The sequence below is a fragment of the Equus quagga genome, chromosome 15 (genome assembly GCF_021613505.1).
Source record: "Equus quagga isolate Etosha38 chromosome 15, UCLA_HA_Equagga_1.0, whole genome shotgun sequence".
In the NCBI taxonomy this organism is placed as follows: domain Eukaryota; kingdom Metazoa; phylum Chordata; class Mammalia; order Perissodactyla; family Equidae; genus Equus; species Equus quagga.
Genome location: NC_060281.1, coordinates 73,244,429 through 73,267,850, shown reverse-complemented (window position 1 = coordinate 73,267,850; position 23,422 = coordinate 73,244,429). Strand labels below are relative to the sequence as shown.

The following is a 23,422-nucleotide window of genomic DNA, read 5'->3' as shown; positions in this document are numbered from 1 at the left end:
TTTTTTTACCCAATATGATGATTTTAGCTGTGTTATATTATTATCTGTACTATTATTTAATATTTTTCTTTAAGTTGACTTTTAAACTTAAATTTATTTAAAAATAATCTGTATCATTACTATTAATGGAAAATCTGTCACTTGTTCTCAGAAAAGAAAACCATAAAAATAAGTACAATGAAAACAGAACAATATTATTAAAGGCTTAGCTAGATTCTAATACTTGTGAAACTCTGAGTCTGAGACCTGTTCCTTCCCTTGTTTTGTCTTCCTCCCATAGCCCCCCAGTTCATGGTTGCATATTCTAGTTGTAAATTCCTTCCCTTTTAAAAAAAGATATTAGCAAGTATTAAAGAAGTGACAGGCTAACACGAAACTGAGACTGTCTGCTTAATATAAAGGAAATTTTAGAAAAGAGGGCAACTTTCTCACTGTGATTGTTATCTAGTGCTGTCTGCAAGGACCACCAAAAATATTTCAGTTGGAGTGGTACCCATGCTTTGAAAAACATAGCTTTAACTGATGCGCTATCATATTCTTTCCTCTGTCACATTTGTGGATGACTGATTTTGGCTTATTGATGTTATTAAGGGAAAAACACCAATTCTCATGGTCCAACCACAATTACCCTTGAGTGAGTTTTAAAAAGGCTTACTAAAAGGACAGACTTAGGATATTGTTTTTATTGGCCTGTTTTCTCCAAGGACTACATAATTTATATTACAGAGTCAGTAATGTAAAATGAAAATAAACTTTTCCCAAAAAACTCAGCATCCGATTAATCAGTAGTCACCTAGGCATCCAGGAAATGGGAGCCTGACAGCAGACTGAATGTGGTGGTGTGTCTTAGTTAAAACGCTCGAGTGCAAGGAACACAAACCCACTGGTACTAGCTCAAGTAAAGGGGGGTTGCTCTAAACTCTTGTGAGCCTAGGGCAGGACTGCAGTGTTCCAGGGCCTCATGGAAACTGGAAAGCTGTCAGGATGTGCAGCTTCTTTCTCAGATGCTCATCTCTGCTTTTATCTGTGGTGTCTATTCTTTTCTCTGCTTGGTTCTTCAGACTGGTTTTTTCTGCTCACTCACCTGTTTACCCAGGGCCTAACATGTTGGTTTCGTGGCCACATCAAGCTGTAGCTAGAGGAGAGAGGTCGTTAGCTTCTCCCCACAGAAGCTTAATCAGCACTGACCCTCCCCCAATTTTTCCATGATTGACACTTTTCATTCTTTTATAAAGGTTATATGAATGAAGAGTCAAGAGAGAACGCTTTTCTTCACTCCCCATAACCAACTTGTACCCCCTAAGGCTCCTTTAAAATGGAAATTCTGCAACTGCCACTGGTAACCTCAAGACTCGAAATACTTATTACTTTCCAGATGAGGTTCTTCATAGCTTTCTGACTATGGCTTTCAGTGTTGCAGTTACAGGTTACCAGGAAGAAACCTGATTTACCCAGCTTGGGTCAAATATCCACCCCACTGAGCTGCAGTTACACGGTCTAGACATGGTCATCTAGTCCTGCCCCTTCATCAGAGGCAGTGGAAACCATTCCCAAAGAGGGCATAGGCGGGTAGGCACAGTATATCGGAGCCTTGTTAACTACAGAGGGAAAAGTTAAATATCTTTATAGTCCTGAGCTCTGGTCTGATCCATTTATGGGCGGGTCCTCAGAGCTGAAGTCTCATCAAAGATGTCTACTCTTTTAGAAAACTTCAAGATATGTTCTCTGAACCTGAAATCTTGCAAGACTGAGTCAGAAGTAATTTAGAACTGACTCAAATGAGATCAGCATCAAGTTATTAGGAAGAGAAGGTGTCATTTATTGAGCTGAAATATCTCTATCAGATATTACAGAGATAATATATCTGTAAGGACAAATGATGGCCTGTCAGCTGAGCTAAGAATTTAAGAAAACTGGTATTAGATATTTGGATATTCAGGCGAAGATTGTATGCTTTTAAAGTTCTGTGATTCTCCAGTCTTTCTACCTGTTAAGTATTTGATCTTCCTTTCTAGATTGTGATTCCCTCCAGAATAGGCTCTTTTTTCACCTTCCCACCTAGATTGTGATTCCCTCCAGAGTAAGCCTTCTTAATCGTTTTACCTAGCATTATTGGTATCATCAAAATTAAGTGGATTGAAGACAGAGTGAAGAGATGAAACTCTGTTCATGTGGCTCTTTGTTAAAAGTTTTAATAAAGTATCCATTGGAGAAAAATCAAAACCATTAGTTAAAATGATAGTTTATTTCTGTTGTTTGGAACACTCTGGGCTACCAGGGCCATAGATTATTTTGGGTCATCTGTGCCTTGTTTGTTCCTATGCTGATTTGGGACCTTGATGAGCAAAGATGGACCAGTAGTGGTAGTAGATTGTAAACCAGCCTGTGTTCAGTCATCTTTCTATATTTAGAATTGACAGCACCACCCTTTTCCCATTCAATAACACTTCTCATTTTCCTTCTCTAGAATTAAATCTTTGCTTTTATTGGAGATATATATATATATGTATATTTTATTAATAGACTTTATTTTTTAGAGCAGTTTTAGGCTTATAGAAAAATGAGTGGAAAGTACAGAGTTCCTGTATATCCCACCTACCCCCCCCCCCCCCCCCCCCCCCCCCCCCCCCCCCCCGTTTCCCCTACTATTAACATCTTGCATTAGTGTAGTACATTTGTTCCAATTGCTGAACCAATATGATATGTTAGTATTAACTATAGTCCATAGTTTACTAGTTTACATTAGCTTTCATTCTTTGTGTTGTACATTCTGTGGGTTTTGACACGTGTATGGTGACATGTATCCATCATCAGAGCATCATACAGAATAGTTTCACTGCCTTAAAAATAAGCTGTGCTCCACCTATTTATCTCTCCCCCCAGCCCCTGGCAACCACTGATTATTCTACTGTCTCTATAATTTTCGCCTTTTCCAGAATGTCATATAGTTGGCATCATACAGCATGTGGTCTTATCAGATTGGCTTCTTTCACTTAGCAATATGCATTTAAGGTTCCTCCATGTTTTTTTGTGGCTTGTTAGCTTATTTCTTTTTAATACTAAATAATAGTCCCTTGTCTGGATGTACCATGGTTTATTTATCCTTTAACCTACCGAAGTACATCTTGATTTCTTCCAAGTTTTGGCAATTATGAATAAAGCTGCTATAAATATTTGTGTGCAGGTTTTTATGTGGAGGTAAGTTTTTAGATCATTTGGGTAGATACCAAGGAGCTCGGGCTGGGTTATATGGTAAGAGTATGTTTAGTTTTTTAGAAGCTGCCAAACTGTCTTCCACGGTTGCTGTACTATTTTGCATTTCCACCGCAATGAATGATGGTTGCTGTTGCTCCATGACCTCACTAGCACTTGGTCTGTAGATTATTTTGAGTCGTCTATGCCTCTTCTGTCCCTGTGCTGATTTGGGACCTTGCTGAGCAAAGAGGGACCTGGTAGTAGTAGTAGGTTGTGGACTGCTTGTGTTTTGTAATCTTTCTATATTTAGAATTGACAGTTACCACCATTTTCCATTTAAAACATGTCTCATTTTCTTTTAGATCTTCTCATCTGTAAATGAATCTTTGTTTTTGTTAGACTTTTGAATAATAATTGATTGCTTTTTTTCCTTAACACAATTTTATAGCAGGTTTCCATATTCCTTAAGGTTTGGAATGGATAAATAGCTTAGGGAACCTAGAAGTCAGTTGTTCTTCAAAGTCAGTGCTGGTTTCTGTTTTAGACAGAATGTTTGAAAGGGCTGGTTTCCCTACATTCTTGCCCACTCCTGATATGGGACTTCATTCTCCCCCTCTGCTCCCTTATTATGGGTAAAACCTTATTTCCTTCTTTGGCAAATTATACTTAACTCTTTGGCAAAGTAAGTACTCATTAAACGTATTTTATTGAAGGAATATGGTCCATTTGGTAGATTTGAAGCTTGAATATTAGGAAGGGTTCTTTTTTAACAAAAATTTTTAAACTTTTGGATGACTAAACCCATTTATTTCCCATAAGTAAAAATACTGTCATCTGTCGAAATATGTTTAGTGTTGACTCTTCATTAAAAACTGATATAACCAGATTATATTGCTTTTGAATGAGAGATGACTATAGGAATGTAAGATTATATTCTGGGCCATCCTAATCATTTGGAGTTAAAATCAGCTCCATGATGTTTTTAGTACTGAGTTAAGATACTTTCTGAGACAGCTAATACCAGCCTGTGCATTTTTTGTATTTGTTGTTGAAGGAAAATACTAACTATCGTAATTTCTGTTTTCCTAGATTATCTTGATAATGGTAATAATAAAATGGCAATTCAGCAAGCAGATAAATTGTTGAAGAAACATAAGGATCTTCATTGTGCTAAGGTAAATTCATTTGCCCTTGAGTTGCTTATAGTTGGTCAGTTATATACTGTAACCTTTACTTTAAAGGGAAAAGATGTTTAATTAGTCTTTTTAGTGACTACCTGTGGTTTTTCAGAGTATTTTTTAGGCCATTTATTTTCCTGCTCACTTAAATGCCATAAATAGTATTTAATTAAAAGCTAGCTACTTATTTCTTTGCACATAACTTATTTAATTATTTTATTTTCACAGCGTCCTTTTAAGCAATGTTGTGTGTTCTTTTTTTTTCCCCCTCCATGAGGAAGATTGGCCCTGAGCTAACATCTGTTGCCAGTCTTCCTCTTTTTTTTGTTTTTCCTCCCTAAAGCCCCAGTACATAGTTGTATATCCTAGTTGTAGGTCATTCTAGCTCTTCTATGTGGGATGCCACCACAGCATGGTATGGCTTGATGAGCAGTGTGTACGTCCATGCCCAGGATCTGAATCCTTGGCTGCCAAAGCAGAGCACATGAACCATGGGGCCGGCCCCTTTGTTGTGCATTCCTTTTTTTTTTTAAAGATTTTATTTTTCCTTTTTCTCCCCAAAGTCTCCCGGTACATAGTTGTATATTTTTAGTTGTGGGTCCTTCTAGTTGTGGCATGTGGGACGCCACCTCAGCATGGCCTGATGAGCAGTGCCATGTCTGCGCCCAGGATCCGAACTGGCAGAACCCTGGGCCGACAAAGTGGAGCGTGCGAACTTAACCACTCGGCCACAGGGCTGGCCCCATGTTGTGCATTCTTAATATGACTGAAGTAGGAAAGAATCTTGATTTGCTGATATTTTCAGTAAAATAGTTTAGTTGATAGCAACCTAGGCATACGTTGCAACTTATCTTGTCCTTTCGAATTGGCTTTCTTTGGCCCATGTTTCCTTTTCTGTCCTTTTATAACTGACTTATCTTTCCTTCCTATCAGGTTTTAAAGGCAATTGGTTTACAGAGAACTGGAAAGCAAGAGGAAGCCTTCACCTTGGCGCAGGAGGTGGCAGCCCTGGAACCCACAGATGACAACTCACTGCAGGCACTGACTATTCTTTACCGGGAGATGCATCGACGTGCGTTTCTTTGTTTTCATTGTTTTTAAACCTCAGCTTAAGTTTTTGGATATTTCTGATTGAGTTTTCTATTTGTGTGATTTACTTATCAGTCATGATCTGGGTAGGTGGCAACAGGTAAAATAATGCATTAAGCGTGCTTTGTCAAGACTGTAGGCAGAAAGATATTTTACATGTATTAGGGTCCTTGAATTGGAATAAGGCTTTGAGTTTCATTTGTGACATTTGATTTGCTAAATGGAAGAGTTACCCTTTTTTTCACTTTTAATATGGAAAATTTCAAACAAAGACAAAAACAGAGAATAACACGATAAATCCCATTGTACCCATTACCCACATTCATCAATTCTTGACACATGGCCAATTTTGTCTATATCTGTCCTGCCAGATTATTTCTAAGCATATCCTAGGTAGTCTACCATTTCATCTGTAAATAATGTTTTTCAATGTTGATTTTTAAAATATTTTAATATGAAATAATACATATCTTTCATAATATATATTATAGAATAATATATAGAATATATCATAATATATAGAATGTAATATAGAATATATAGAATAACATATATTATGAAACACACTAGAAAATTTGATGTGGAATAGTAAACATTCAGGAACCTACCACCCAACTTAAGAAATAGAGCATTATCAATACTAAAAAAGCTTCCTGTGTCTTCCTCATCAATGTCATTTCCCCTTTTACTCCTAAGAGGTACTTGCTATCCTGAATATTTTTTATTCTCTTGCTTTTACTTGTCTTTATCGCATTTGTTTTTGTAAGTAATACATTATTAGTTTTGCTTGATTTTGAATTAATATAAATAGGATCAAAGTGTATGTGTTCTGTGATTTCATTTTTCATCTGCTATCCAAGTGGTTGTAGTTAATTCATTTTTATTGCCAAAAAATATGTCGTTATAAGATGCTTATTTTGAATTCTTTGTCAGGTTATTCATAGATCTTCATTTCTTTAAGGTCAATTTCTGAAGATTTAGTTTATTTTATTGGGCCGTATTTCCCTGTTTCTTCTTGTGCCTTGTTACTTTTGCTGTGTCCTTTGCATTTGATAAAACACTCACCTCAAAAAAAAAAATTTCGTTGAGTAGAGATACTGGATCCTAGGGCATGTGTGATAAAGAAAGATAATGTCAACTTGTTTTCTAAATTTCCTCTCCCACTAACAGTGTTTAAGAGTTCTGATAGCTCTCCATCCTTGTCATTAATATTCTTAGGCTTTAAAATTTTTGCCATCAAACCATCACATTGTATACCTTAAAATATACAATTTTTGTCGATTATTCTTCAGTAAGACTGGAAAAAGTAAAATTTTTGCCAACCTAATGGGCAGAAAAATGTTATTTTATAGTTTAATTTTGATTTTCATTCTTATAAAAGGTAAAACTTGAGTTGAGGTATTATTTCTGATTATTTAGAGATTATGTTGATTTATGGATTCTCTCCCAGTGTTTTAAAAAAGTCATTTATCTATCCCACAAGTATTGGTTGAATGTTTTTCTATGATAAATATTGTATCAGAGTCAAAGATGAAGGTTGCTCTTTCTGCCCTCATGTTACTCATAGGGAAATAGAGCAAAAGATAGTACATTGCAGTATGTATTAATAAATGCAATGAGAGAGTTATTTAAAAGATCTAAAACTGGCAGAGGCAAGCAGTGCTCAAACTGGGGTGGAGGAGCAGAGATGGTGTTCAGGGAAGGATTACGTTTGAACAGGGTGTTGGATGATGATCCCTGGGTAGAACAGAGGAAAAGACAGTCCAGGCAGAGGCAGCAATGTAAAGGCCTGGAGGTATGATACAGCACAGGAAATCCAGTGGAAGTACAAGTAGTTTGATCTGGCTAGAGCGTAACGTGCTGGGGGAAAGAGTTAGGAAGGAGACAGAGAGGCTAGATCCTGGAGGATCTTGTGTGTTGTAAATGTGGTGGGGAGGCTTGAGCTATTCCGTGCTTCATCGAGTAACACCTAACCGTGAGAAGAGTCATGATCAGATGAGGCAAAGCAAATAATTTCTTCTTCCTTAATGAAAGGAGGCATCTGTTCCTTCAAATGGGAAAAAAATTAAATGCTGTTAAGGTTTAAGTTATACTTCAGTAATTAAAGAAAATCCTATTTCTCTTTCTCTTAGCGGAGTTAGTTACAAAACTTTACGAGGCAGCTGTGAAGAAAGTTCCCACTAGTGAGGAGTATCACTCTCACCTCTTCATGGCCTATGCCAGAGTGGGCGAATACAAGAAAATGCAACAGGTAACTTGATCCCCAAAGCTCCTCGATGGTGGCATTTGCTATTAGAGGTAAAAGTCTTTTTTTTTTTTTTTTCTTGCTGAGGAAGATTCACCCTGAGCCAACATTCTTGCCAGTCTTCCTCTAAGTTTTTAGTATGTGGACCGGCAGCAAAGCATGGCCACTAAGAGAGTGGTGTAGGTCCACGCCTGGGAACTGAACCTGGGCCCCTGAAGTGGAACGTGCTAAACTCAACCAATAGGCCACCAGGGCTGGCCCTAAAAGTCTTTTTAATGTGATTTAACTGTAGTGGTGTGTTGGCATGCGTGTGTGTGTCTGCATATGTGTGTAGAACTCAATCTATATATTTGTCTGTGGAGATCACCCAGTTATTGTTCTTGTGTGTTTTAAAAATGAACTATTATTCAAGTTCTTTAAATGTTTTATTTTGGGAAATTTGATTGTTCTTTTGTGGCTGATGGTATGTTTTGTTTGGTTCTGGTAAGTCGGCTTCAAATTGTCCTACTACATCAGATTGCTGTTTATATTTTCAGAAAATGGACAAAAATCCCAGGGCAAAGAATAAGCAGACTATATAGAAGTGTTAATTTTAAAGTTTACATCTAATTTGTAGATTTAACTGTTTATAGCCTGCTGAGATTTTTAAATCCAGCAAGGGAGAAATCCCTGTTACTTGGGATACTTGTCTTTTTTGCCAGAGGCGGCTCGTTTGCCAGTTAGCATGTTTCAGGTGTTGCTTGTATGTGTGTGGAAGGAGCCTCTTGGACACGTTTGGACTAGCAGGTGGGTAAAGCTGACATCCTAGAGAAATGAAACCTGCACTGGTAAGCCCATAAGGGTTGGTGATGTCAGGCTAGTATTTTTTTAGAAATGCTTTGTGGGTATATAACGTCTTCTGAAGGGAGAGCTTTCTTACGTCTTATTCTTTACTTAAAATATCAGACTATAACAACAGGTAAATAAGGAGAGTGGAAGATACTATATTAATGTAAATCCTTTCTTCTTAAAATCAATCTTTGTATTTGCTTATTCAAGCTTTTTAATTGGAAGAATTTTTTTGGCCCAAATATAATTCTTTGAAGAAATTTTATCATTATTTTATTTACTGATGGAGTATATTCTCAGGAAAATTCAGAGGTTATAATTTTTCTTTTAATGTAAAATGGGTGTATTTTTTAAAATTGGCAACACTAGCATATATACATGTAAATCCTTCATATCATTTTTACTCCTAGGAATATGTTTGACACAGAGTATATTAAATGGCCATTAATATGGATATGTTAAAGAAACTATGGTTCATCTATGTGGTAGAATAAAGTGCAACACTCCATCCCCCCCAAATAGTACTGTCTCTCTCAATCTGTTGACATACAAAGATACTCCCAGTATATGTTAGTTGAGAAGAGCGTGTTGTAAAATGGCCTTCTCCTCCCACTCTCCTCACATCTATCCCTCCTTAATAAAGGATGTATCTCTAAGGATATGTACCAAAATGTTACTGATGTAGGGCTATGGATACTTTTCATCTTTTTTTTTTTTTTTTCTTGAGGAAGATTAGCCTTGAGCTAACATCTGCTGCCAATCCTCTGCTTTTTGCTGAGGAAGACTGGCCCTGAGCTAACATCCGTGCCCATCCTCCTTTACTCTATATGTGGGATGCCTACCACAGCATGGCTTGCCAAGCTGTGCCGTGTTCACACCTGGGATCTGAACTGGCTAACCCCAGGCCGCCCAAGTGGAACGTGTGCGCTTAACCGCCGTGCCACGGGGCCGGCCCGATACTTTTCTTCTTAATTTCTTTTTAAAGTATGTGTTAACTTTATGATCTCACAAAATATATTCTCAAAATATATATAATATACACACATAACAAAAAGGACAGGTTCATACAATAGCAATATCAAGGTAAATTTTGAAAAAAGGAAAAAATCTTCCACTTGAACAGATTTTATTCTTGTATAGTTTAACTTTACATGTTGCCAGAGATATATCCAATTGTGCATCTTGTTTTTTGGAGACATTGCTTTGATGTGCCTTAATGGTTAGTTACAGTTCCTTAATATGTTTTATCTATAGCCTGCTTTTGCGGTATTCCATTCTGATGTCTTGGAAGAATGGAGTACTCTAGTGTTAAATGTTTTAGAGTGGAAGGTTTAATTTTTGTTCTGCCTTTGTTGTGCCTTCAGGTAGTTACAGTTTCTTAGGTTATAGGTTCATTTTGAAAGTGGTATGTCAGTCTGGGGTAATAGGTATTTTACAAATTAAATGTCCTGTTTCATGAGGGTGAGGGCTTTTGTTTTGTTCACTGCTGAATCCTCAGTTCCCAGCATCTGCACAATAAATATCTGTTAAATAAATGAGTGTTTGCCTAAACTGGTGGAGGAAGGGAAGTAGGGATCGGAAGACTTAAGGACTTCTGCTCCCTGTGACATCTCTGGCAGGTAATCTGTAAAACCACCTTGAAGGAAGAGGTAGTAGTCATTCAGATGGTGATTGGACTTTCCTTTTTCTGTAAATGACATTCCCATTCTCTGAGTCACCAATTTATAGCCTTGCTTTTCAAACTCCTTTAGTTTCCTGTATCAGCAGAATGTTAGTGTCTGCAAGATAATAGGGTGTGGTCATGAAATTTTTCTCTTACCTTTTATATTCAAAATTCATAATTAATTTTGTATTCTATTCCTTTTTGTTTCTGCATGTCATCATAAAAATGTTTTCTCTTCCCAAATTATGAGGTAAAATTGATTTCCTAACACTTTTCCTTCTTTTCCTCCAGAGATTGATGTTAGAAGCAGGGACCTCAAGCCATCTTAGATTCTCATTCTCCTTCTTGCCCTGTATGTTCCTTTTGTCTCCAGGTCATCTTGATTCTGCTTCCACAGTGTCTTTGAGGTCTCTTTTCTATTTAACTTACCTCAGCCTGGTTTAGTTCCTTATCGCCTCACCTCTTCTTTCTTCTTGTTTTCTTTCGTCACAGTACTGCTAAAATACTCTTCCTGGAAGAGTACAGATTTATATGTATGACTCCCTTACTCCATATAAACTGCTTTGTGAGTACCTCATAACGAAGGTACCTCAGTCTGCCTTTTCAGCCCTTTTCCCTACTGCTCTTCTTAATCCTATTTTAGCCAAATGTCCTACTTGTTGACATGTGTCCCTCAACTTTTCTTTCTCTAATGTTTTTGTTTTGCCCCTACCTTGAATTCATCCTTCCCGAGAATTCACTTGCTTACTCATTTACCCCGAATGTTTATTTGTATCCTTGCCCCCTATCTTTGCTCATAGACTTTCTGTTTGACCTTCAAGGTTCATCTGAAAGATTGGTACTTTGAAGAAGGATTTGTTGGTAAAGTTCCCTTCTCTACTTTCCCTTAAAGGAAAGAAAGAGAGGGATGAGCAAACTTAACCTAGTCTTCCTTGGAAACACCCTAGCATGATGTTTTTTGTATAGGATGTTTATTTTTATTGTCAAGTATATTTTAGTCTTTTGAATAGATGTCTTATCTCTTTCCCTAGCTTTTAAGTGCTTTGGGACTGAGATTCAATCTTTGTATCCTTGGCAGGAATAGACATTTACTTGAAAGGGGCTCCATGTAATTTTTCGAGTGGATTGAAGATAGGCAAAAGGTTAAAAACATAAAATAGTAACTGTGCTAATTAGCTGATGGAGTTCTTAGCATTGACTACCACCAGTTGGCTAATTATGGACAGATTCTCGGTTATGCATGAATAGATCTACTTTGCTCCTTCCTGCCATGTCCCTGCTTTTTGAGTACTTGTATATTATACATTTCAAAGTGAAAGGGTTTGGTTCTGATTAATGGTATCTTGAAAGAACCTGATTATTTTCCTAAGCTAAGAATTGCGTTTTGAATTGTGTCAGAGTAACCTTTTTTAATTTTGAAGCTTAAATATGCTGTCTGGATTTCTTTGTTTATTTGTTTTACTATAAGTGGTTAGTGCGATGTCTTCAGTCAAGTTTGTTTACTCATATACATTCATAATCCAAATTTTGTATTTACTTGGTAGTCTACAGGAACTATATTGGATTGCAGTATTTTCTAGAAATACTGGGCTTTTAGTTTTAGAAAATATAGTTAAAAGGTGAAATATCATTCCTGATGTAAAAATTCACCTTTGTGATTACCTCTATTGCTAGCCAATAGAGAATAGCCATCAAGTCACTAGGCACTTGCAGTAACTGGGATATGTAAACGTGCTGCTATTCTCCTAGGAACTTCTTGCCGCATATCTAGATCATTAATTGCACTCTGTGTGATGTTTTCTAAATTAAGTATTTATGGCTCTCTGTCTTTCAGGCTGGCATGGCTCTATATAAGATTGTCCCCAAAAACCCTTACTACTTTTGGTCTGTGATGAGCTTAATTATGCAAGTGAGTATGGCATTCAGAACGGGATTGAGATTTATTTTTATTTTGTATTTAGTTATTGTGCTTAATATGTCTTCTGAACATCTTGGGTAATGTGTTGCAGCATGTGTCAAACAGGGACTTTACAAATTGTCAGTTGACTTTTTGAGTTGGGGAGTTTTGGTATTTTTAATGAGTTGGTATATTGGTTTATTTGTGTGTAGCACAGACTGTATTTCCCCTGAATCTTAGCTCTCTTACTGGATTATTTGATCAAGTATGAGCCCTGAAATGTTTGATATTTTGACTTGAGGTTTAAGACAGTATTGTTGGTTAGTGAACAAGTCATTGAACTGAGTGGTCTTGTTTTATCATTTCTGCTTTTTGAGCCTCAGTTTGCTCTTTTGCAGAATGGAGATGCTCATCTCCCAGAACTACCGTAAGGACCAAAAGATACTATGTAGGAGAGGATGGGGAGGTAGGAGTTAAAATGTAGCAGTTAAGAACAGAGAAGTTCTGGGTTCAGGCAGATCTGTGTTCAAATATTCGCTTCACTACATGTCTTGGAGAGCTGTTGCGGAATCTTAATTTATCTATAAAGTAAGCATAGTAGCTACCTTGAAAGATTGTTTACAGGGGTAAATGAGCTCTGAGCAGAATCTCTGGCAATGTTAAAATTATTAATACCATGCACTGATTTTAATTATCAATCAAAGATAATTGTGGCTAATAGTAAACTGTATAAATAGAAGGAATTGGCATTTCCCTTCTAATATGTGAACATTTCAGAAAGGCTGCTGAAAGGCTTTTCTCTTTGGTGATACCCTTTATATAAATAATAAACCTTAATAGGCATAAATAAACTGTATAGGCATAACCCCCTCTTAACATACTTCTAGAAAAACGTATGAATAACCTTTTTAAAAGTTAGGTCATATTGTGAAAATTCAGTATTTCAAGAATGCATAGGATAATGAATCTTTAACAAAATAATCTCTTGTAAAACAAATCACTCTAATGTATCTTCTTCGCAAGTTCAGATTAGGTCTGATATTTGACATCATGGACTGAAGTATGTGCTCAAGTTATGGTAATGAGCTGTATGACGATAATATAAATAGTGTAAGTAGGGGAGAAATTATAATGAAACATTTATTTTTTTTCTCCTCTAGTCTATATCGGCACAGGATGAAAACCTCTCAAAAACGATGTTTCTGCCCCTCGCTGAGAGAATGGTAGAAAAAATGGTGAAAGAAGACAAGATAGAAGCGGAGGCTGAAGTGAGTATTTTAAGTCTTGCTTTTGTATTTGCATGATTTTGACTTTACTACAATATTATGTTACAATATTATGAACTGTTGCTTTATTCCAGTTAGACGGCTGGGTCCTCTCTATTGCCTTTTGCATAAATGTAAAGCTTTGGGAGCTCCCAGCTTAGGTGTAATCAACAAGGAGCTGTTTTCAGTGAGTACTCTAGGCTGAGATGTGGATAGATAGGGGAGATACTGTTGTCTGATTCTTACTGTTAATTTCATCTCACTTGAATATAGTGTGTTTTTCTGTTAGATAACTTCTTAAAAACACACAAATGACTCTTTTTTATTACTGAAAAGTTTCATTGGTTGTACTTCTTGTTTGTTTTTTCTGTAAGGTTGAACTTTATTATATGATCCTGGAACGTTTGGGAAAGTACCAGGAAGCCTTGGATGTCATCAGAGGAAAGTTAGGAGGTAATTTTTAGTTTTCTTTAAGCTTTTTTTTTCTCCCTATTTAAACATCAAAAATTTCTTCCTCATACAGAAACATAAACATAGAAAGACATAAAAAATCACTTATCATTTTATATCCTTCCAATTTTTTCTGAACATTTTACGTTTATTTTTTTCTTCTCTTTTTTTTTCCTTTTTTTGAGGGAGATTAGCCCTGAGCCAACATATGCTACCAATCCTCCTCTTTTTGCTGAGGAAGACTGGCCCTGAGCGAACCCTTGCCTGTCTTCTCTATTTTATATGTGTGACGTCGGCCACAGCATGGCTTGACAAGTGGTGCGTAGGTCCACACCCGGGATCCAAACTGGCGACCCCGGGCCACTGAAGCAGAACGTGTGAACTTAACCTCTGTGCCACCAGGCTGGCACCTACATTTATTTTTTTTAATTGAAAAATAATTCATGGATTCAGAAAATTCAAGGAGTGTTGAAGATTATACACCAGATCTCCAACCCTCTGCCCTCTAAGTTTGTCTCCAGTTACTTGTTCTGAATATACTTGTAAAGATGTATCTCCTCTCCCCTTCTTTTTTTAAAGATTGGCACCTGAGCTAACAACTGTTGCCAATCTGTTTTTTTTTTTTTCCTGCTTTTTCTCCCTAAATCCCTCCAGTACATAGTTGTATATTTTAGTTGTGGCATGTGGGACGCCACCTCAGCGTGGCCTGACGAGTGGTGCCATGTCCGCATGCAGGATCTGAACCAGTGAAACCCTGGGCCACTGAAGCAGAGCGCATAAACTTAATCACTCACCATGGGCCGGCCTCTCCCCCCCTTCCCTTCTGGTAACCACTAATCCAGTCTTTGTTGCTATGTGTTTGTTTGTTGTCGTTTTTATCTTCTACCTATGAGTGTGTTCATACAGTATTTGACTTTCTCCCTCTGACTTATTTCACTTATCATGATACCCTCAAGGTCCATCCATGTCACAAATGGCTGGATTCCATCATTTCTTATGGCTGAATAGTATTCCATTGTGTATATACACCACATCTTCTTTGTCCATTTGTCCCTTGATGGGCACCTAGGTTGTTTCCAAGTCTTGGCTACTGTGAATAATGCTGTGATGAACATAGGGGTGCAGGTATCTTTATGCATTTGTGTTTTCAAGTTCTTTGGATAAATACCCAGCAGTGGAAGAGCTGGACCTTATGGTAGATCTATTCTTAATCTTCTGAGGAAACTCCATGCTGTTTTCCATAGTGGCTGTAGCAGTTTGTACTCCCACCAACAGTGTATCCTTATTCCCTTCTCTCCACATCCTCTCCAACGCTTACTGTTTCCTATCTTGTTATGATAGCCATTCTGATGGGAGTGAGATGATATCTCATTGTAGGGTTGATTTGCATTTCCCTGATAGTTATTGATGTTGAATGTCTTTTCATGTGCCTGTTGACCATCTGTATATCTTCTTTGGAGAAATATCTGTTCAGATCTTTGGCCCATTTTTTAATTGGATTGTTAGTTTTTTTGTGGTTGAGATGTATGAGTTCTTTGTATATTTTGGATATTAACCCCTTATCAGATATGTTGTTTGCAAATATCTTCTCCCAATTGTTAGGTTGTCTTTTTGTTTTGTTAATGATTTCCTTTGCTGTGCAGAAGCTTTTCAGTTTGATGTAGTCCCATTTGTTTATTTTTTCTATTGTTTCCCTTGCCCAGTCAGACATGGTATTTGAAAAAATGCTGCTAACACTGTTGTCGAAGAGCGTACTGCCTATGTTTTCTTCTAGAAGTTTCATGGTTTCAGATCTTGTGTTCAAGTCTTTAATCCATTTTGAATTGATTTTTGTGCATGGTGTAAGATAATGGTCTATTTTCATTATTTTGCATGTGGCTGTCCAGTTTTCTCAACACCGTTTTTTGAAGAGACTTTCCTTTCTCCATTGTATGTTCTTGGCTACCTTGTCGAATATTAGCTGTCCATAGATGTTTGGGTTTATTTCTCGGCTCTCTATTCTGTTCCATTGATCTTTGTGTCTGTTTTTGTCCAGTACCATGCTGTTTTGGTTACTGTAGCTCTGTAGTCTATTTTGAAATCAGGGAGTGTGATACCTCCAGCTTTGTTCTTTTTTCTCAGGATTCCTTTGGCTATTCGGGGTCTTCTGTTGTTCCATCTAAATTTTAAGATTCATGGTTCTATTTCCATGAAAAATGTTGTTGGAACTTTGATAGGGATTGCATTGACTCTGTGGATTGCTTTAGGAAGTGTGGACATTTTAAGTATGTTAATTCTTCCAATCCAAGAGCATGGAATATCTTTCCATTTCTTTGTGTTTTCTTCGATTTCTTTCAACAATGTTTTATAGTTTTCAGTGTACAGCTCTTTTACCTCTTTGGTTAAGTTTATTCATAGGTATTTTATTCTTTTTGTTGCAATTGTAAGTGGGGTTCTGTTCTTAATTTCTCTTTCTGCTACTTCGTTTTAGTATATAGAAATGCAACTGATTTTTGCGTGTTGATTTTGTATCCTGCAACTTTACTGTATTCATTTATTATTTTTAAAAGTTTTTTAGTGGATTCTTTACGGTTTTCTGTATATAAAATGTCATCTGTAAATAGTGACAGTTTCACTTCTTTTCCAGCTTGGATCCCTTTTGTTTCTTTTTGTTGCCTGATTGCTCTGGCTAGGACTTCCAATACTGTGTTAAATAAGAGTGGTGAAAGTGGGCATCCTTGTCTTGTTCCTGTTCTTAGAGGGATAGCTTTCAGTTTTTCTCCATTGAGAATGGTATTAACTGTGAGTTTGTCATACATGGCCTTTATTATGTTGAGGCACTTTCCTTTTATACTCATTTTATTCAGAGTTCTTATCATAAATGGATGCTGTCTTGTCAAATGCTTTCTCTGCCCCTACTGAGATGATCATGTGGTTTCTAGTTTCATTTTGTTAATGTGGTATATGATGTTGATTGATTTGCAGATCTTGAACCATCCCTGCATCCCTGGAATAAATCCCACTTGATCATGGTGTATGATCTTTTTAATGTATTGCTGTGTTCAATTTGCTAGTATTTTGTTAAGGATTTTTGCGTCGATGTTCATCAGTGGTATTGGCCTGTAATTTTCTTTCTTTGTGTTGTCCTTGTCTGATTTTGGTATCAGGGTAATGTTGGCTTCATAGAATGAGTTAGGAAGTGTCCCCTCTTGAATTTTTTGGCAAGAGTTTGAGAAAGATAGATATCAAATCTCCTTTGAATGCTTGGTGGAATTCACCAGGGAAGCCATCTGGTCCTGGGCTTTTATTTTTTGTGAGGTTTTGGATTACTGTTTCAATCTCCTTACTTGTGATTGGTCTATTCAATTGTCTATTTCTTCTTGATTCAATTTTGGAAGGCTGTATAATTCTAAGAATTTATCCGTTTCTTCTAGATTATCCAATATATTGGCATATAGCTTTTCATAGTGTTCTCTTGTAATCTTTTGTATTTCTGAGGTGCCCGTTGTAATTTCTCCTCTTTCATTTCTGATTTTATTTATTTGAGCCTGAGTCTCTCTTTTGTTCTTGGTGAGTATAGCTAAATGTTTGTCGATTTTGTTTATCTTTTCAAAGAATCAGCTCTTGGTTTCATTGATTTTTTTCTTATTCTTTTCTTAGTCTCTATTTCATTTATTTCTGCTCTAATTTTTATTATTTCCTTCCTTCTACTGATTCTGGCCTTTGTTTGTTTTTCTTTTTCCAGTTCCTTTAGGTGCACTGTTAGGTTCTTTATTTGAGATTTCTCTTGTTTGTTGAGCTAGGCCTGTATTGCTATAAACTTCCCTCTTAGAACACCTTTTGCTGTATCCCATAAATTTTGGCATGTCATATTTTCATTTTCATTTGTCTTCAGGTATTTTTTTATTTCTTTTGTTTTCTTTTTTTGAGGACGATTGGCCCTGAGGTAACATCTACTTCCATTCCTCCTCTTTTTGCTGAGGCAGACTGGCCCTGAGCCAACATCTGTGCCCATCTTCCTTTACTTTATATATGGATGCCTACCATAGCATGGCTTGCCAAGTGGTGCCATGTCTGCACCCAGGATCCGAACCCCGGGCTGCCAAAGCAGAACGTGTGCACTTAACTGCTGCACCACCAGGCCGGCCTCTCTCCCTTGATTTCTTTGTTGACCCAGTTGTTGTTGAGTAGCGTTTTGTTTAATCTCCACATATTTGTGGCTTTACCAATTTTCTTCCTGTAGTTGATTTCTCATTTTATACTGTTATCAGAAAAGATGCTTGGTATTATTTCAGTCTTAAATTTATCGACACCTGTTTTGTGGCCCAATATGTGATCTCTCCTGAAGACTGTTCGATTTGCATTTGAAAAGAATGTGTATTCTGTGGTTTTTGGATGGAGTGTTCTGTTTATATCTCCTAAGTCCAAGTGGTCTAATGTGTCATTTAAGGCCGACCAGTCTTTCCTTATTGATCTTCTGTTTGGACAATCTATGTATTAGTGTAAGTGGAGTGTTAAAAGTCCTCTACTATTACTGTGTTACTGTCTGGTTTTCCTTTTATGTGTGTGAATAATTGTATATTTAGGTGCTCCTATGTTGGGTGCATAGATATTTATAAGTATTATATTCTCTTGTTGCATTGTTCCCTTTATCATTATGTTGTGGCCTTCTTGTCTCTTGTTACAGTTTTTGTTTTAAAGTCTATTTTGTCTGATCTAAGTATTGCTACTCTAGCTTTCTTTTTATTACCATTTGCATGGAATATCTTTTTCCGTCCCTTCACTTTCAGTTCGTGAGTGTCTTTAGGTCTGAACTGTGTCTCTTGTATGCAGCATATATATGGCCCTTGTTTTTTTATCTAATCGGCCACCCTATGCCTTTTGATTGGAGCATTTAGTCCCTTGACGTTTAAAGTAGCTGTTAATAAGAATGTACTTATTGCCATTTTGTTATTTTTTTTTCTGGGTGTTTTGGTAGATCTCTGTTCCTTTCTTCTCTTGCTCTCTTCCCTTGTGGTTTGATGACTTTTTTAAGTATTATGTTTGGGTTACTTTCTCTTAATTATTTGTGTGTGTATTATAGGTTTCTGGTTTGTGATTACCATGAGGTTCATGTATAATAACCTATGCATATAGCAATCTATATTAAGTTGCTAGTCTCTTTATGTTGACCTCTTGCTAAAAGCTCTACTCTTTTACTCCCCTTTTCCCACATTTTATGTTTTTGATATCATATCTAACCTTTTTTTGTGCGTGTGTATCTGTTACCCTGTTATCATAAAAATAGGTAGTTTTAGTACTTTTGTCTTTTCACTTTCATATTAGCTTCATAGGCAGTTGATCTGCAACCTTTATTGTGTATTTACATTTGCCAGTGATTGTATTGCTTTTCTTTCTTCTTTTTGTTTTTGATAATTTTCTTATTCCTATTTGTGGTCCTCTCTCTTCCACACAGACAAGTCTCTTTGGCATTTCTTGTAAAGCTGGTGTGTTCGTGACAAACTCCTTTAGTTTTTGCTTGTCTGGGAAACTGTTTATTTCGCCTTCCATTCTGAATAATAACCTTGCTGGGTAGAGTATTCTTGGCTATAGGGTTTTTCCTTTCAGCACTTTAAATATATCATGCCACTCCCTTCTAGCCTGTAAGATTTCTGCCGAGAAGTCAGCTGATAGCCTTATGGGGTTTCCTTTGTATGTAACTTGTTGCATTTCTCTTGTGGGTTGTAGCATCCTCTCTTTATCTTTTCTTTTTTTTTTTAAAGATTTTGTTATTTTTTCCTTTTTCTCCCCAAAGGTCCCCTGGTACATAGTTGGGTGTTTTTAGTTGTGGGTCCTTCCAGTTATGGCCTGTGGGATGCTGCTTCAGCATGGCTTGATAGATTCTCTGCCCCTTTGTCTGTCTTATCTCCTTCTGGGACACCTGTAACATGGATATTAATGTGCTTGATGTCCCAGAGGTCCCTTAGACTGTCCTTGTTCTTTTTAAATTCTTTTTTCTTTGATCTGTTCAGCTTGGGATTTCCTCTGGTCTTTTGTCCAGCTCTCTGATCTGTTCTTCTGTATCATCTACTCTGCTATTGAGTCCCTCTAGTGAATTTTTCATTTCCAGTATTGTGTTCTTCATTTCTGGTTGGTTCTTTTTTTTCTGGTGAGCAAGACTGGCCCTGAGCTAACTTCTGAAGCCAATCTTCCTCTTTTTGCTTGATGAAGATTGTCGCTGAGCTAACGTCTGGCAAACCTCCTCCAATTTGCATGTGGGACCCTGCCACAGCATAGCTTGATGAGCAGTGCATAGGTATGCACCCGAGATCCAAATGAACCCATGAACCCCAGGCCGCTGAAGCAGAGTGCATGAACTCAATCATCACACCACCAGGTTGGCCCCCTGGTTGGTTCTTTTTTATATTTTCCATTTCTTTGTTGACATTCTCAGTGTGTTCATCCATTCTTCTCCCAAGATCAGTGAGCATCCTTATGACTATTTGTCTGAACTCATTGTCAGGTAGATTGTTTATTTATACTTCTTGTAGTTCTTTTTCTGAGGTTTTGTCTTATTCCCTTGCTTGGAACGTATTTCTTTGTCTCCTCATTTTGCCTCTTTCTCTGTGCATATATCTAGGTATTAGGTAGGTCAGCTATGTCTCCTGATCTTAGAGAGGTGGTCTTATGTAAGAGATGCCTTATGAGGCCCAGCAGTGTCCTTCTCTCTCGTCAGCAGTTCCAACTGTTCCAAGAGTGTCCCCTGTGTGGGCTGTGTGTCCTTCTGTTATGGCAGGGCTGCTCTTGCTGCAGGTGTCTGGGGAGGCTGGGCTGTCTCCCTGGCTGGCTGGTTGTAATGCTCAGCTGCATGTGGCTGCTATGGTCCTTTCAGTCACTGTATTGAGCTTGGTGAGCCCCCAACACGGTTGTCTGCAAAGTCCAATAGCACAGTCCTGTTGCAGTTTTTCTGTTAAGTGGGTAGGCCCCCAGTGTGGCTGGTTGCTAGGCTCAGGGGCTTACAATTGCTGTAGGCCTCAGGCCTGCAAGGCTGTTGTCAGCTCTCTCAGGGTTGCAGCTGAGCAGAGCCGGCCCAGGTGTAGGAGCACCCAGTTGTTTCAGGCTTTGGAAGGTGGGCCTGATCCCCTGTGTGGCTGTTTGAGAAACACAAGTGTAGTATAGCTGTCATGCCCTACTGCCCTCAGGGCCACACACTCCATCAACACAGTCCTGCCCTGTGTGCACACCCCAACCCACTGAAGTGGACCCAGTTGCCCCAGTGCAGAAGCCTCACAAATTCCACCAATCCAGGCCCTCACCTTGTGCATGCCCTGCTGCGCTGAGCTGGACCCACTCACCTGAGGTGGATTCACCCACCTGGCTGCAAAGGTTCCAGACACCCTGTCTATGCAGGCCCACAAGTTGCCCTAGGGCTTTCTATTGGGTGGGGCAAGTCCCTAGAGCAGGTTGCTGGCCCTGGCTAAGCTGGATTAAATTGATGCTTTATTGAATGAGGCAGACCTCTGGCTAACAGGTCAGGGGAAGAACTCCAATGGTGCCTGCCAGTGGCTGTGTCAGCATGCTTGCACCAGGTCACAGTAATGGCTGCCGTCAATGTTTCAGTCCCTGGAGAGGTCTCACCTCTCACCGAGATGCGCCTGGAGCCTATCAGGTGAGTCTCTTTTCACCAATGTACTGTGCATCTTTCTTTCTGGTGATTTTAGATTGCTTTCTGAAATGAGTGAATTTATGCGTGGGTCCTTTAAGAACAGGCTTTTTTCCCCCTTATGTCTGATAGCTTTTCTGGGGTTATTCCCTGTTGTAGTTAATAGCCAGTAAAGCTAGGTGTTATGATACTTGGTTGTGCTGAGTCCTGATGCTGCTTATTGTGGTACTGCTCCCCTGCTGAGATCCCCCACTCCTCTATGGAAGGCTGCATTCCTTAAGATTGCTCCTGGCTGGCTGGGAGGTTCCACAGCTCAAAGGTGACTTTTTTCTCTCCAGAAAGGAATTTCTGCCTCTTCCGCCTCAGTCAGCACTGTCCCTTGTTGTTGGAGTTCTTTTTATCTAGTTTTCAGTTCTCTCCTAGGGGTTATTGTTCCAAGAGTAGTTGTAAATTCATTGTGTCCACAGGTGGTGAGTTCAGAGTCCACCTATGCTGCCATCTTGACACCTTCTCCTTGTTTAAGATTTTTAAATGTTAATGCCTCTAGCCAGAATCTGTACTTTTGGTACAAACATTCTTTGTTTACCTGCATGTCATATGAAGCCATTTGAATTTGTGACCTCTGTTCTCTGTACTCGTATACCCATTGTTTGGGTTTGTAACTTAACAGTGTGTCCTAGATTTATACCTCACTACCTCACTGTCTTTAATGACTGTCCAGCATTCTGTAGTTCTGTACATGTAGACAGTTTGCTTAACCAGTCCTTGATGGATATTTAGGCTCTTTGCAAGGAACATCTTTCCTGCAAACCAAATGCCCTCCAAGAGGCTACGGTGTGCGTTCTGCCTCAGCTGTAAATACTATCAGTAAAGAAGAGGGCCTGTTGCTTTGCATACTTACCAACCTGTATTATCGTACTGTTATATCAAACCTTTTATGTTTTTCAATCTGATGGATAAAATATACCTTACAATTTTTAATTTAATTATGATAGGGGATAATTATTTTTCCTTTTGTTTAAAAGCCATTAATATTTTCTTCTCTCTTGTTGCTTTTCCTTATCCTTTTCCTAATTCTAAAAATTTGGTTAATCTTACTGATTTGTAAGAGTAATTTACATATTAAAGAAGTTAGATCTTTTCCATTGTTGTGAAAATACTTCCCTTTTTGTTGGAAACTGATTTGTATAAACTTCACAGATTGATTTAACCATTCCCCTATTTTTGGACATTTATGACAGAGCTTTTGGTTCCTAAATATTTACATGTTTGATGATTTCTTTAGGAGAAATTCCCAGAAATGCAGTTATTATTTCAAGAAACCTAGTTTTTAAATTGTGCCTTTATAGTCATTGGGAGTAACTAACTGCAGAAAAGTAGCCTCAGATCTCTCATTAGGTCCAGTCAGTGGAGAAACTTGGTATTATTCAAGTATGTATATCCCTTCCTGGGCTGTGTGCTGTCCTAAAGCTGGTACACTAACTGACGGTTAACTACTTCAATTACATAAAAAATAGGAGGAGGTTTTTTTAATCCTACTTACTCTCTACCTTCAGTCTCCTTGCAGATGGGTACAAGTCAGGCTTTCTATTTTTACTCAGCTAGATTGTAGTTCTGCCGATAGTTAAAATTTAGATTCTCTATAGAAAATTCATAATGTAATTGTTGGTATCATTAATTTGCTAAGCTATTATAAAAGATATGGCAAGTCTAATTTGGTCAGAAATATAGTTGTAGTTTTTCTGTTCCCAGCTTGTGGGAAAAAGTTTGATTCATCTCTGTTCTTTTTTGTCTTCCTCATAGTGTCTCACTTTGCTCATCCCATTCTAGTCAAAGCTTACTTGATGTTTTAGAACTGTATGACTGGGACGTCTGTTTATGGACTAAATATACCAAACCCTAGATGCTGTTGGGGTTTTATAAGTGCATCCCACATGCTAGATCCTCACCTCAATACATTGGATCCTTGTATTTTACAGAAAAAATGATTG

At 37.8% G+C, this 23,422-nt stretch overlaps 1 protein-coding gene across 3 annotated transcripts in view; it reads left to right on the top strand.

The window, feature by feature from the left end:
* Positions 1 to 23,422, top strand: part of NAA25 (N-alpha-acetyltransferase 25, NatB auxiliary subunit) — a 68,015-nt gene that overhangs the window by 4,797 nt on the left and 39,796 nt on the right. For all 3 annotated transcript variants that reach the window (XM_046639648.1, XM_046639649.1, XM_046639650.1), the window contains 6 exons: positions 4,285 to 4,370; positions 5,307 to 5,445; positions 7,595 to 7,713; positions 12,033 to 12,107; positions 13,256 to 13,363; positions 13,735 to 13,813. In XM_046639648.1, coding sequence (XP_046495604.1) covers positions 4,285 to 4,370; positions 5,307 to 5,445; positions 7,595 to 7,713; positions 12,033 to 12,107; positions 13,256 to 13,363; positions 13,735 to 13,813 — 606 coding nt within the window. The remainder of the gene's footprint in view (positions 1 to 4,284; positions 4,371 to 5,306; positions 5,446 to 7,594; positions 7,714 to 12,032; positions 12,108 to 13,255; positions 13,364 to 13,734; positions 13,814 to 23,422) is intronic.